Genomic DNA, 13,839 nt, shown 5'->3' with positions numbered 1-13,839 from the left:
AGGGATTATATCGTTCGCGAATGATTTGTTCTGAAAATTTTTCCTAAATCATTCGTTCATTAACAGTTCGATTTAACTTATTAAGTTGCACGATTAGTCTGTTTCTCTATTAAATTTCATCAAACAGGTTCATCTTTCAGGAACATTTTCCATCAAATTCACCCTATCGTTCGCGAATGATTCATACTATGCATTTCGATCCTTTATTTTACGTATACCGCTGTTTGAAAAGTGACGATTCGAGATATTGTTTACGAGATTTTACGACTTCAACGAAGCCTTATCTAGGTATTCTAGAATTGCAAATTTTGAAATTCTCGACGTGGATCGTGCGTACCTTTCGATTTTTAGTTACCATCTCCTCCACAATACCGAGCACCGGGTGTACGCCCGTATTACTAATTAAATTACGCGTATTCGTCGTCGATTGCAGCTTGGTTGTAAACGTATAGGTAATAATGAATTTGGCACAGACGACGACGGAATCACTGTGACATGTAAACGAGCTTAGGGAAGACCTTGATTACAAGCGGCATTTACGCTTTAAAGGTCAAATTATTAGCATTATAGCAAGTACGAGGATGTTTTCACTACGTGCTCGAGTTGATGTTAGTGGCCTGTGGGTGGTGATTTGTATGTTATATTGTCGCCATATCGAACAGGGAAGAGCATCGTATAATTTGCATAGTGTACCTGATTGCAAGTTACGTAACAATAATGTGTACTCGTATATTAATCGCATCGAACGCGTTTATTTGTTGTAGAAATTGTGCTAACTATGGAAGATAGAAAATCATCGGTGGTGACGACCGGCGAAAGCGGCGGCGCCGCGACGACCCGCGTAATCGGCTCCAAAGTATCGCAGATAGCCAATATATTCCAAAGCAAGGGAAACCCGACCATGATATCGGCTACGGCGGCCGTTAACGAGCCGGAATTATTACACGTCGCGTCGCATAATAAAATAAAACGCGACTCTTCCATTTCGCCGAAACACGATCAAAGATCAGAAGCTATATTCAAAGAGCCTAAATCGAATTCCGATACAACCACCGTTTGTAGTCAAATAACGGTCGTTCGCACCGAAAGTCACGTGGCTAGGTTTAACAGCGCCAAAGCGCTCTTTGAAAAATTGGGTACAAGCACAAGTAGGTTTTTTTCAAACTTTTTTTGGGCAAAGAGAAGTCGGTTGTTACTCAATTAATGGTGTATGATTTTGTCTTATATTAATAGGCGAAGAAAGTCGCAATGTAAAACCTATCGAAAGGATCAGAAGACCTTCATCTCTGTCATCCAGTCATGCCAGCACCGAATCGTTAATATCACCTAGATCACCGTCGCCGAAAAATCTAAACCATGTAAGTAAAACTCTTCTCAGCTGTGGTCTTCGACCAGAGTCATCGTCTTCTTCGCTCATTCATATTGTACCGTTATACTATACTGCATATATAAAGTATCGGTATATAGTTGCGATGATAATTAACCTTGGCGTGAGCTAGACTGTATAGTGTATATAACAAACTAAACACATATTATTGTTTACATTTACGACGTACCTATTTACAGGTAAACGGCGCGGTGTATTCGAAGAACGCAGTACCAAATGGCGTCAGCGTAGTGAACGGATCAGCCACCTCCGGCGATACGCTAAAATATCGATCAAGCTCCGAACCAAAGGTAAACGGTGTCGTCGTCACCAAATACGATAAAAGCTCCAAACCAGAGAAACCGGAACGTAAACTTAATAGCAAAGAGTTGATAGAGAAGCAACGTAACTGGACGTCGCATTTTTCAAAGTCCAAACCTACCGTTAAAAGGTGATTGATTTTTTAGTAATTTTTTGCAATATTGTATGCTCTTATGAAAGATCAGCATTTTTGGCATTTTCATTGATTCTTGGTGATCGCACGAGAAAGGAGGAGGAATATGTTGGAAAATATTTCAAAATTAATTCTTTTTCAAGCTGAAAAGAGGCAGATTGGTGTGCTTCAATCTGAACGAAACTACGAGTAAAATGGTTTGAAAGAACAGGTCTTGAAACCATTTTTGGGCTTTTGATGAATTAAAAAAAAACTTTGAAGTAGTCATTGTTGGAAATTTTTTATTTTTTTTTTGTGAATAATTTCTTCATTGTGAATTTTTGGCCCTCCACTACTTGAAAATGACCATTTTTGGCATATTTCGGAACCTTCAGCAAGTTTTGAATTTTCTCTAGGAATTTCACAAGTCTTTTACTCTGTAAGGGTCAAAAAATCAGCTTTGGCTCGTGTAACTTTGTTGGTGCTCTCATTGGACGTATAAAATATCGTCTTTTCGGTAGATGAGGAAGGTGTGAATAAGGAGGAGAGGGGTTGACACAAAGTTTCGTAATGAAAAAATGTTTTAAAAAAGAAAAAACATTTTTTCTGTAATTTTGCAAATTTTCGTCTTCATTCTCATTCTCTCTCCCATCTTTCTTATCTCCAATTTTCTTCTATCTACCAAACAAAATTTATTTGAATCGTACTTCAGTTGTTCGAGAGATAATGATCCAGATTTTGCAGTTCAAACTCTCAAGGAAATTTTTCGATCACTCAATCATCGATTTTACTCATTTTTTAAATACCTAGCCCACATATAGAGACCCATAGAACAGCTTTAAAAAAAAAATGCAGATGTCCAAACTGAAAATTTTGTATCCAATGAGTATTTAAATAATTGTCCTAAACAGTCAAGAACTTTGCAAATAAAAATTGATGAACATGAATCAAATGACCACTTATTATCATTAAAAAAAAAAAAAAACTATTTTTTGATCATATGGCTCTTTTTTAGAAGAGGGAGGAGGGGGAGGTTCAGATTTTTAAAAAAATGCTCGTTGAATTTTTGAGATGTGTGATTGGTCATCTAAAACTCTGGGAATGTTCTCTCTACAGCATATTTCAGCTCTCTACGTGTTTCAGGGACCACTTTCAATATGAGTGAGGATGAGTAAAATTTTGAATCCAAATGTTTTGCTATTTAAAAATTCCCCGAAATCTCGAAAATTTGCGATTGAGCAGCCACAACTCTGGAAATCGTCCATCTCAGTCATATTTTTTTCTACGATTGTATTTTTAACGCTGTTTGGACCCTTCCTTCCCCTCCCCCCTCAAAAAAAATCTTCGCAAGTCCTTTGACTGCGATTGTAATATTCAAATGCGACAAAAAAATGTATTCTTACGGAATCAAAATTGTTCATTTTGATGTTTTCATCAATTTCTGCAATTTTTGTACCGCATTTGAAAATTTTTTAAACATCTATATGAAGTTAGGACCTTCAATTTTCTATTCAGGAACTGAAATATTTTTTGGAAGCTCCTCTATCGGTTCCATTTTTTTCTTGAAATTGGTAAAAGCCCAAAATGGAATTCACTTTGAGTGCATGTGACTCTCGATGACTCCTAGTTCTCGTTGTAATTCGACAAGACCATCAAAATGAATTTTTTCTGTGCTTTTTTGCTTTTTCATTGGTTCCAAAGATTTTGATTTTGCTCCAAAATTCTTACTATTTTTTTTTTTTTTTAATTTCAAATTTATTAGAAAGGAGAAAAAATGCCAAAAAATTGTGTCTGATGTGTTTGTTGAGTTGAAATGATAACATACCGTTACCCTCATTTGATTTTGTTTTTTAAATACCTATTTTTTTCTTTGTATTTTTTTTTAAATGAGAAAAATTTTGAAAAAAATGTAAGATAGTGGAGGTAATTTGTCCTGGATGATCTGATTGGTATCCATTAGAAAAAAGAAAAAATTGTGTCTGATGTGCTCGTTGTGTTGAAATGATAACATAACGTTCCCTCATTTGATTTTGTTTTTTAAATATTTTTTTCTTTGTATTTTTTTTTTTTTCAAAAATGAGAAAAATTTTGAAAAAAATGTAGAATGGTGGAGGTAAATTGTCCTGGATGATCTGATTAGTTGAAAATAATTAATATTGAAATAATTTTTATCGGTCTTGATTTTTTTTACTTGCCAGTAAAAGTCTGATTATGGATTTAGATTTTTTTTTAATTTTTGGAAAAATTTTCCAGTTAGGTGTTTGAACTTTAAAAAAAATTTGTATCAGTTTCAGAAAATGTAATGTTGTGAATACAAAAATGAATTATTTTCATTTCTCTTTCCCTTCTCCCCTCACCTCCGCCTTCCCTCTCTCCTTTCATTGTAAATTTTTCCTAAAATTTGACGAAGGTGAAATTCGATTAGAAACTGATATAAAATGAATTAAAATAACTCGAAAATTGATTCTTTAAATTTTAAAATGAAAATTTTTGTAATATTGCCAGAATTTCAAAGTACATTATGTATTTCCAAATAATTATTTCTTAGCTGATTTTTTTTTTCGTTTCAGTTTTTCAACAGCTCTAAAAAATTGAGAGAATTTAATTTTTTTTATTGTACTTACTATTTTTTTAATTTTTTAATTTGTTGCTCCTTTTTCACATGTTTTTCAAAATTTTATGTCTTCAATTTCATTCCCAGTTTTTTTGTGTTTTTTTTTTTTTGAATTTTTGTGATTTTACAAGCAACTGAAAATTGGTTTTATTTACAGCAAATTTTCTAGACGAGAATTTATATTAAAGTTAAGCTTTTTAGAGGATTATATTATTAAGGCTATAATATTCATACCATTCTCTTGAAGTTCTAAAATGATGGAAAATAATTCTCTGGATGTCTAAGTCTTCATTGTGATGAATATATCTAAATTTCATATTTTCAAGATATTCCCACTCTTTTTGAGATGAAAAAACTTGATTTTTTCGCCATTTTGACCCTCAAGCCCCTCGAATTAACCTTGGAAGTTGAAATTATGTGATTAAAATGATCAAAAATGATACCTCTCCATGTGACCAAAATTTCGAAATTCCAAACTTTTGAGTCATTTTACCCTCCTTGAGGTGAAAAAATTCAATTTTATCATAATTTTGATCTTCATCCTCACAAATTGACCTGGGAGGTTGAAGTGTAGTTGACATAGTTTTGCTTTTGGAAGGAAGGCATGAAGGAAAGAAAGGGTGGAGGGAAGGGGGATTTAGACCTTCTGAACCCGTTTCATTTCTCGCTGAAAGGTCGAAAAAGTCTACTTTTAATCAATTTTTCGTGCTTTCACCTTTTTGGCCTAGCTGCAGTCCTCCTGATTAACTCAGAGGCTGAAATTTAATTCCTACGATGGGTGTATGTATGCCTAATTGCCTATGTATGCTTTTGAGAGTTTTGACCACGACATTTTATCACTCGAAGCCATAAAAGTCGATTTTTTAAGTCATTTGTCGTGTTTTTGAAGTTTAGACGAGAATGCAGTTCTGTTCAATTGAACTAAAAATTTGAACCTTTTGGTCCCTATAAGTAATGGATAGATGTCAGAAATTTACCTTTTGTGGATTTTGACGTTTCGACCCTAATGAAAAACGATTTAAAAAACCCATGTAAAATTTTTTTGGAAAAAATCACCTCATCATTTACGATAATTTTATAGAAGAATCATTACAAATTTAGTTCGTCGTAATTAACATTATTTAATTTACTGTATTCATTTCATCATATCAGCACTTTTCCTTGTATAAAAAAAAAAACAGAGCAGCATTATACTCGAATGATTCATTCTCAATTCGCAAAGATAATAATTATCACCTCGTTGTTACAGGGATATCACCTCTAAACCGGAAACTAAAGCCGAGAAACCGGAAACCAGCATTCCGAAGCCATCAGTGACCAATTCGAACGCGGGAAGTGGAGTCGAAAAACCTCATCATCTCTCATCAGAAAATTCTCTGCCAGCTGAAAATATTTGCTCAACATTAAACACTGCCACTGAACATTCCTCAAACGAATTAGATAACAATTTGAGTCAACAAAGGTACGATTTCAAAAGTCGAGTATGGATATTGTATATTTAAGGAGTTGAAGGTGATTTAATTTTTTTTTTTTCAGAATATCTTCTTCAAAGTCATCCATTCCTGAGAAAAATACCTCTTCGAAAACAAACGGTAAGTGGAAAAATTTCGAATAATTCGACTACCTCGTTAATAATTCGAAATTTTCCACGTACGGATCGTTTCGTAAACCCACGTACATAAAATGAAAACGAATAACTCGTAAATGGCACTTTGAAAGAGTCGCGGAAGACAAGGAGTATCCAAATGTTTACATTTAATCGACAAATTGATGGTTTCGTGTTACGACGACGACGACGACGAAAAAAAAATGGGCAGGAAAGTCGATCGTGAAAATTCGAACACTTTATTAATCGTTCGATTTATTAAAACGAGTACCTAAATTGCAATTATAAAAATTAAAAGGGGAAACGAGGTTATTGGTTGAAAAACTCGTACATCGGTATGGTCCGGTCCGGCGGCGTGTAATTGACAATTAGTTACATAAGGTGTCGTTATTGGAGGCGAGATGGTCATATATACGTAGGTCGTGCTAGTGTACGAGTATTATTGCGAATGTGTAGTTCTGGTGATGTTTCATCTGGTGCTTTATCGTCGTCGAAGCTCAAAAGGTAGTAATGTTTTGCATACGGTGTCGCGTGCTCGTGTACACCTTTCGGGAAGAATGAGTCTTTCTATGACAGTGTTTTTTTCCTCTACTGCTCTTGTTTCTGAAAAAACTATGGCCCGGTGCCAATATACGTACGTTTGAAATGACGCTTACGAGCTGCGAAATGTCGTTGACGAAGTCGTCGTCGTAGTCGTTGTCGTCGTCGTTGCGTTGTTTATAACGTACTACGAGAGTACCAGCAGATGGACGCGAGCTGTGTGGTAAGCAGCGAAATTATTCAAAAGGTGATATATCGTTCGCGGATTTGAATTTTTTTACAATGAGGTGTTGAAAATTTACGCGAAATGTGTTTGAGGTTGTTGTGCTGCGCTCGTAGCATAGGTAAAGTTTTGGAAAAAAAATGTAATTCAACGTGAAAATATTTTTTTACCATTATTATGATTATTTTCTGCAGACGATATTCGCGATATTGACGCCGAAGATGAGCTCGTTGATAAAACATCCAGCATCCAAAATGACGCAGTTCGGTCCTCCGAAACGGAAATCGTACCAGAAATATGCCCCAAGGTGAATTTTTTTCAAATATTAATTTTTACGTATCGCCGAAATTGGTATCTAATCGTTGAATTATTTCTCAGATGGTCTCGAACGATATCCCAGATCCTTTGTACGCGGAAATCGGCGCCCCCAGTCGTCGTTCGGAAACTGCAACGGATGAAGGAAGCTCGACCATATCGAATCACAACAACATCGAAGCCGATGATTTCAACACGAGAGATTTCATCGAAAACGAGCTGCTAAACGAACTGAAATCCAGCTGCGAAGAACTCGATACAATCGGAGCTACTGAATCATTCCCAGCTTCCGAGCAAGATGACATCATCAAACCAATACTGCAATTTAACTTGGGCGACAGCTCGAACGAGATTAAAATGAATACTTCGTCGACCGTCCTGTGCAACAGCTCGATTAGCGAAGAAGATTCCGGATTTTTATCCTCCGAAGCGATTATCGCGATGCGCGAATCGGATAGTTTGATTTTAAGCAATGTGAAATTCGCCGACGCCGATGACGACTCGATCGCTGACGAAAAAGGCGACAGGAAAGCGACAGAGGAGACAGTAAGTTTTCGTTGTGTGGATTGTATGGAATTTATAAGCGCGATTTGTGTGAGAAAATCGTCAGTAATAATCGGATCGATGTGATCGTAGGTGAATATCGTTGAACCGGTTGTAGTAGCCGATGTTGTGGGTGTTGTTGAACAACAGAAAGAAAGCCATTCTATTGTTGGCCCAGTTGCCGAAACCATGACCGCCGATGAGGCTGATAATTTGCTCAGTGTTCGGTAAGAAAACCAGTAATATCATAGACGATGCATGTTTACGATTTTTTTTCATTTTGTTATGTCTCATTTGTCGTGTAAAATTTGCCATTATTATTATTGATTATCGAAACGTTACGTAGAGATGTGATATTTTTGTATTATTCGAATGCTTTCGTATGATTGATTTTTCGTTTGTGTGAATTTGCAATTTTTTTTTTTTTTTGTTATTTAACGAGAATGATATTCGTTTGAAAAAAATTGATATCTGATGTTAATTCGAAGCATGGTTGTTTGTAATTTTCTGTGACCTTGGATTGGTCGAGCTTTCAGTGTTTGAAAAACTTCCAAGTTTGGCTGAAATTATTTTAGAATGTTGGAATTTGAGTGTTCTCGTATGTTTTTAGCCAGATTTTTCATTAAAATAAACGAGAATTCAGGCTCGTATACTTCTCTATTGCGGTTCCCAGATTGGAGAAAGGATCATTCGTGAATTTAGAGTCCCAAAAAATAATTTTTATCGGTGTTATTTCTTTCCTTGGATTTTGGAAATATCTTAGTCGAGTCAAAGCCACTTAGGCCTGGTTTAGAGTTAGATTTGAGGGGTTTGAGTGGAGATGACCTTGAAACAAAATTTTTATATCTCCAAATTTTTAGGAGGGGATTCAGGGTGATGAAAATGATTTCAAAAAACTCAGAATGGTAATCAGTCGATATCAATAATTGTACTTGTACAACATGTCCAAAAATCTGCCCCTTTAGAACAATTTGATGGGAATAAATCTGAGTTTTTCGTGTTTTTGACTTTGAAAACCCGCATGTCATGCCCCCTACCCTTCCAAATTGGTCTTGAAGATTGAAATTTGATAGGTTAGGTACATCCAGAGGGTGTCTTGAATGAACATTTTGGAAATCCCTACTTCTCCTCCCCTCCTGAAATTTGATAGGTTAGGTACATCCAGAGGGTGTCTTAAATGAACATTTTGGAAATCCCTACTTCTCCTCCCCTCCCATCCTTTCAAATCTACAAAAATAGATTTTCGCATCTTTATTTTTTATTGTTTTTTGATTTTGTGTTATCGCTGAAGCCTCCCCAAATTGACCTAGGAGGCTAAAATTTTGCATGTGCGCTCAGAGGTGTCCTAGATGTGCCTTTTGGAGGTTTCAACTTTTCAACGCCTTCTTACCCAGTTTTCAGCTGCAAAAAAGTGGATTATCGCACCATTTTTCAACAGTTTTGAATTTTTTTGGTCATTGCTGAAGCTCCCCTTGAATAATTGGAGAGGCTAAAATTTGGTATATTTGTTAAGAAGGTGCCCCAATTGTACCTATTGAGACATTTCAATTTTTCATCTCGTCCTCACCTTTTTCCAGCTGCCTAAAATGGATTTTTGTACCTTTTTTTAAGATTTTTATTGTTTCTCGAATCGTTCGCGAACGATTGAATCATCTGCAAATATTCATTCGTTTTTCAAACCATTGAAAATGTCAGGTATTTTTGTATAAGCATGTGAGACACAATACGTATTGTGAATCTTGTTGAAGTACCATTTCCCCCTCCTTCACCCCCACCCCTCTCACAAATTCTTTGAGACAAAATCTAAAAAAAAAGAAAACGATTTTTTCCTTATCCGTCTCTGAATGAGTTGGAGGTCAGCAGATCAAGGTTTTTCTGTCGCTGGTTGTTTGAAATGCATTCAAAATGTGTGCTATTCGGTTTATGAACGAATCGCTCGCGAACGATCAAGTACTTTTCTTCAGGTCCAAATTTCAACAAATCGTGGATTTTGAAACTGACTCATTTTTTCTGTAATATGATGGTTTTCGAATAATTTGTGTGTGTTGTTCGCGAACGAATCGTGTGTTTTTCGAACAAATCGTTCGCGAACGACCTCATACATTTTTTTTTTCGTTTTCAATGCACTTCACTCACGATTTATTTTCACTCACTTCTTGTAATTTGTACATTTTGTTGAATCGTTCGGGAACGAATCGTGTATTTTTCGAACAAATCGTTCGCGAACGACCTCATACATTTTTTTTTTTCGTTTTCAATCCACTTCACTCACGATTTATCTTCACTCACTTCTTGTATTTTGTACATTTTGTTGAATCGTTCGCGAACGAATCGTGTATTTTTCGAACAAATCGTTCGCGAACGACCTGATACATTTTTTTTTGTTTTCAATTCACTTGACACATGATTCATTTTCACTCACTTCTTGTAATCTGTACATTTCATAGAATCGTTCGCGAACGAATCATATATTTTTCGAACAAATCGTTCGCGAACGACCTGATACATTTTTTTTCGTTTTCAATTCACTTCACTCGCGATTCATTTTCACTCACTTCTTGTAATCTGTACATTTCATAGAATCGTTCGCGAACGAATCATATATTTTTCGAACAAATCGTTCGTTGTGTGAGGGTTCACCGGGTTCACCGAGACAACTTTTGCATAGAAAAACAATGCTTAGACACCCACTATATTCACACAACACTCGTACGCGAACGGGTCTATTCACTTCACACACGGTTCATCTTCATTCACTTCTTGTATTCTGTACATTTCAGTAAATCGTTCGCGAACGAATCGTGTATTTTTCGAACAAATCGTTAGCGAACGGCCGCATACGTGTTTATTCAATTTTCAATTCATTTCACGCACGATTCATTTTCACTCGCTTCTTGTAAGGTCTGGAGATTTCGGTCGAATCGTTCGCGAACGAATCATGTACATTTGACAAATCGTTCGGGAACGACGTTTGTATGTTTTTCTGAGGGATCAATCATCGAATTATTTGGAAATAGTTTACTTTTGACCTCGATGAAAAAGTTTCGTTCGCGAATGATTCGCTCGAAATTTGAATCGATGCTTTTTTTTCTGCCATCTAGCAATGTAAATTTTGCACTTTGATGCTAATTGATCCGAATCTGTTGATTTTCTTCTTTCTGGCCTTCCCTGGAATCGCTTTCATAATGATGGAAAAATTCGTTCTTTTGATATCTCGTTCATTTTTTATTTTACCTATTTAGTAAACTATATCATTATTCATGTTGTATTTATTTCATAACTATTAGTTTTTCTTTTTTTTTTTTTTTTTCATCTTCTTCATTCTCATTTGCATGCGGATTCTCTCACATTCAGAATCTTGGAGAAAAAATACAGGTAAGGTTTCATTACGAGTATGTGGGTCATTTATACATAGTTTTATCGTATGTATTATTTGTATGGTAGTTTTGGAATGCTTACGTATGCTTGATGTCTTTTGGCGATTTTTTTTCCTCTCTCAATTTCAAAGTTCACTTGCACGTGTTTGTGTATCTGTCTGTAAAATATTTTCAAAAATGGAATGCGTAAGGCAATTAGAATGGAAAGATGAGCACGATGACGGTGTGAGATTATGTTACGATACGATGATGACGATTTGACTGATACTTACGTATATAATTTTACAACTATAGGAGTCACGATACGTTGCTGTCAGACGAAGAAGCTCAAGAAGTAGCACATTTACTGTCCCCTTCTGTGGAATCGCTAGATAAACCTAGCGATACCCAGTGGGTGGACGAAATGTTGACTGCTGCTTTCGATACAGATGATAATTCGCTTCTGAGGTATATTTCTACGTTTATTTTTCAAAAAAAACTCAGCAGCGGGATTTGGAGTTTGCTTTACTTATATGTCGATGGTGTCCCGAATTATTATCCGATTACGTGATTAGTGTATTATAATGAGGTCATTTTTGGTGTTTAGGAGCGCTACTCAAATGGACGATTCGCTGATATCGAGTAACGCCGGATCGATGGCTGGATTAGAGGATACTTACGCTTCGAGTCATTTTGGATCTCAGACCGGTTCTGAATCTGGCTTGTTATCCGAACGTATTAGCTCAGTTGGTAGTTTCGATGATCTTGAATCCACTTTGCAAGATAGACCATTATCAGAGACAGACGATGAGAGCACCTATAAAGCATATCAAGCTGAACAAATGAAAGAAGTAAGAGTCTCTCAAGGGTCTCAGAGAAATGTCGAGGTTTTCAAGCCTATTAAATCTGTTCTTTTTCTCCGCTAAAGGTATACGAAGAAAGCGGGGTGCATTATTTCGAAGATGGTCACTTCTGGCTCGAAGTGCCAGGACTTCCGCATATGGAAACTATCGAAGATTTGTATCACGTGCCACCTAAATCCAAAGCTCGTCGAGTTAAATTTACATCGGATCCTATCAGAGTAGGAATTAATTTTTCAAAAAAAAAAAAAAAATTGGAAAATAAATGAAAAAAATAACCAAATTTTTCTCTTCTTTTTTTTCTCGCAGGTTTACAGTACTTTTTCGATGACCGATTACGATCGTCGTAACGAAGATGTCGATCCAGTGGCCGCTTCAGCCGAATACGAATTGGAGAAAAGAGTCGAAAAACTGGAAATGATTGCGGTAGAATTGAACAAAGAATCCGAAGGTCTTGGACTAAGTATCATCGGTATGGGAGTCGGTGCAGATGCCGGATTAGAAAAACTGGGTATATTCGTGAAAACCATTACCGAAAATGGAGCTGCTGCCAAAGATGGAAGAATTCAAGTAAGTCGAGAGGCTCGACAGTCTTTGGATGATGTTTTTCATCAAGTTAACCGAAAATGAAACCTGGGTTTTCAGTTTAGCTGAAAAAAAATGTTTGAGAACGTTCGATGATTTAGTAAAATAATCTAAATCCTTAGTGTCCTTTTCCTAGTCGCCGATTTTTTCAAAAATGAAGAATTGTGGACACACTGAGGAGTCAAATTTGAAAAATGAATTGATATTTGCACCCAACGAACATTTTTGTGAATATTTTTTACGGTGGGGAAGGGGGGGGCATGCTTCTTGATTTTGGACAAAATCACGAAAAATTAATAAATGGGTTGAGTAAATTTGAACTATATCCCTTCACTTCACCCCCCCCCCCTCCCCAAAAATAGAAAAATTTTCCACTTCTTTAACAAAGTTTTGACAGTTTTAGTTTTTTTTTTTTTATTTTCATAATTTTTATCTTTTTTAGTTCTCTTTGAAAATGAGAAAAATGTAACTTGAATTCATTTAAACATCTCTCCCTTCCCCTTCCCAAATTGAAAAAGAAATAAATCAAAAAGTTGAGAAAATTTTCCCGTCAAGTTTTGTTTTTTTGACAACGTTGCAAAGAAGTCCTGTTTTCTTTCATTTTTTGAAACCAAACTTTGAAACTTTTCATTCGTTTTATTTTTTTTTCTTAGTATGTAGAATTTTTTTTATTCTTCAGTTCTCATTGAAATTGGGAAAATTTTTACCACGAAAAATTGTTTTCTGACTCGACGAGTCCTGTCTTCAAAAGTGAAGCATTTGAACAAATTCCCTCCTAAAATGCTTGAAATTTCTTTTCCAAAATTTCAAAAAATTCTACTCTTCCATTTTTTTTTAAATTTACGTTTATTTTCTGCTTTTCAAAAAAGAAATAAATATTTTTCAGTTCTCTTTGAAAATGGAAATTTTTCATTTGGATTTTTTAGCCCCCTCCTGTGGCGGATCTAAGAGAAAAATCCCATACGGCAGAACGCCTCAGAAAGGCCCATTTAGAAGATTGTGATTTTTGCTTCCCCTCCCCCTCCTCCTCCTCCGTTCTTTCATATCAAAAATTAGTTCTGGAGTAAATTTTGGGAAAAAAGGTAGTTTTGAGATTTTTGGCCTATAAAACGGATTCTATAGCAAATTTGTCAGTAACTCGGTTTTTTGGCAATTTTGACAAAAAATGGGTCTTTTCTACAATTTTTACAAAAAAGTATGATTTTTTGAAAATGAAAAAAATTGTTGATATTTTAATAAAACCAGAATTTTTTGTTTGCGATTGAATTTTTGCTTCAAAAAACAAGACTTTTCGGGTAGTTTTGTTAAGAACTGATTTTTTAATTTCTTTTTGGCAATTTTGACCAAAAACAAACGTTTCTTTCTGCAACTTTGCAAAAAAAAGAACTTGTTGAAAAT

At 35.5% G+C, this 13,839-nt stretch overlaps 1 protein-coding gene across 7 annotated transcripts in view; it reads left to right on the top strand.

Moving 5' to 3' along the window:
• The window catches only part of Spn (Spinophilin), a 37,767-nt gene that overhangs the window by 12,957 nt on the left and 10,971 nt on the right, over positions 1 to 13,839 (top strand). For 4 of the 7 annotated variants that reach the window (XM_065348194.1, XM_065348190.1, XM_065348191.1 and 1 more), the window contains 13 exons: positions 765 to 1,148; positions 1,234 to 1,358; positions 1,567 to 1,817; positions 5,663 to 5,875; positions 5,950 to 6,005; positions 6,977 to 7,089; positions 7,161 to 7,643; positions 7,734 to 7,867; positions 10,995 to 11,015; positions 11,312 to 11,464; positions 11,604 to 11,847; positions 11,925 to 12,077; positions 12,166 to 12,426. In XM_065348194.1, coding sequence (XP_065204266.1) covers positions 779 to 1,148; positions 1,234 to 1,358; positions 1,567 to 1,817; positions 5,663 to 5,875; positions 5,950 to 6,005; positions 6,977 to 7,089; positions 7,161 to 7,643; positions 7,734 to 7,867; positions 10,995 to 11,015; positions 11,312 to 11,464; positions 11,604 to 11,847; positions 11,925 to 12,077; positions 12,166 to 12,426 — 2,577 coding nt within the window. In that variant the 5' untranslated portion in view covers positions 765 to 778. The remainder of the gene's footprint in view (positions 1 to 764; positions 1,149 to 1,233; positions 1,359 to 1,566; positions 1,818 to 5,662; positions 5,876 to 5,949; positions 6,006 to 6,976; positions 7,090 to 7,160; positions 7,644 to 7,733; positions 7,868 to 10,994; positions 11,016 to 11,311; positions 11,465 to 11,603; positions 11,848 to 11,924; positions 12,078 to 12,165; positions 12,427 to 13,839) is intronic. The other 3 variants (XM_065348192.1, XM_065348196.1, XM_065348197.1) reach the window with 3 other exon arrangements.

Source organism: Planococcus citri, chromosome 2 (assembly GCF_950023065.1).
Source record: "Planococcus citri chromosome 2, ihPlaCitr1.1, whole genome shotgun sequence".
NCBI classification, from domain to species: domain Eukaryota; kingdom Metazoa; phylum Arthropoda; class Insecta; order Hemiptera; family Pseudococcidae; genus Planococcus; species Planococcus citri.
This window is presented reverse-complemented; position numbering and strand designations above follow the sequence as displayed.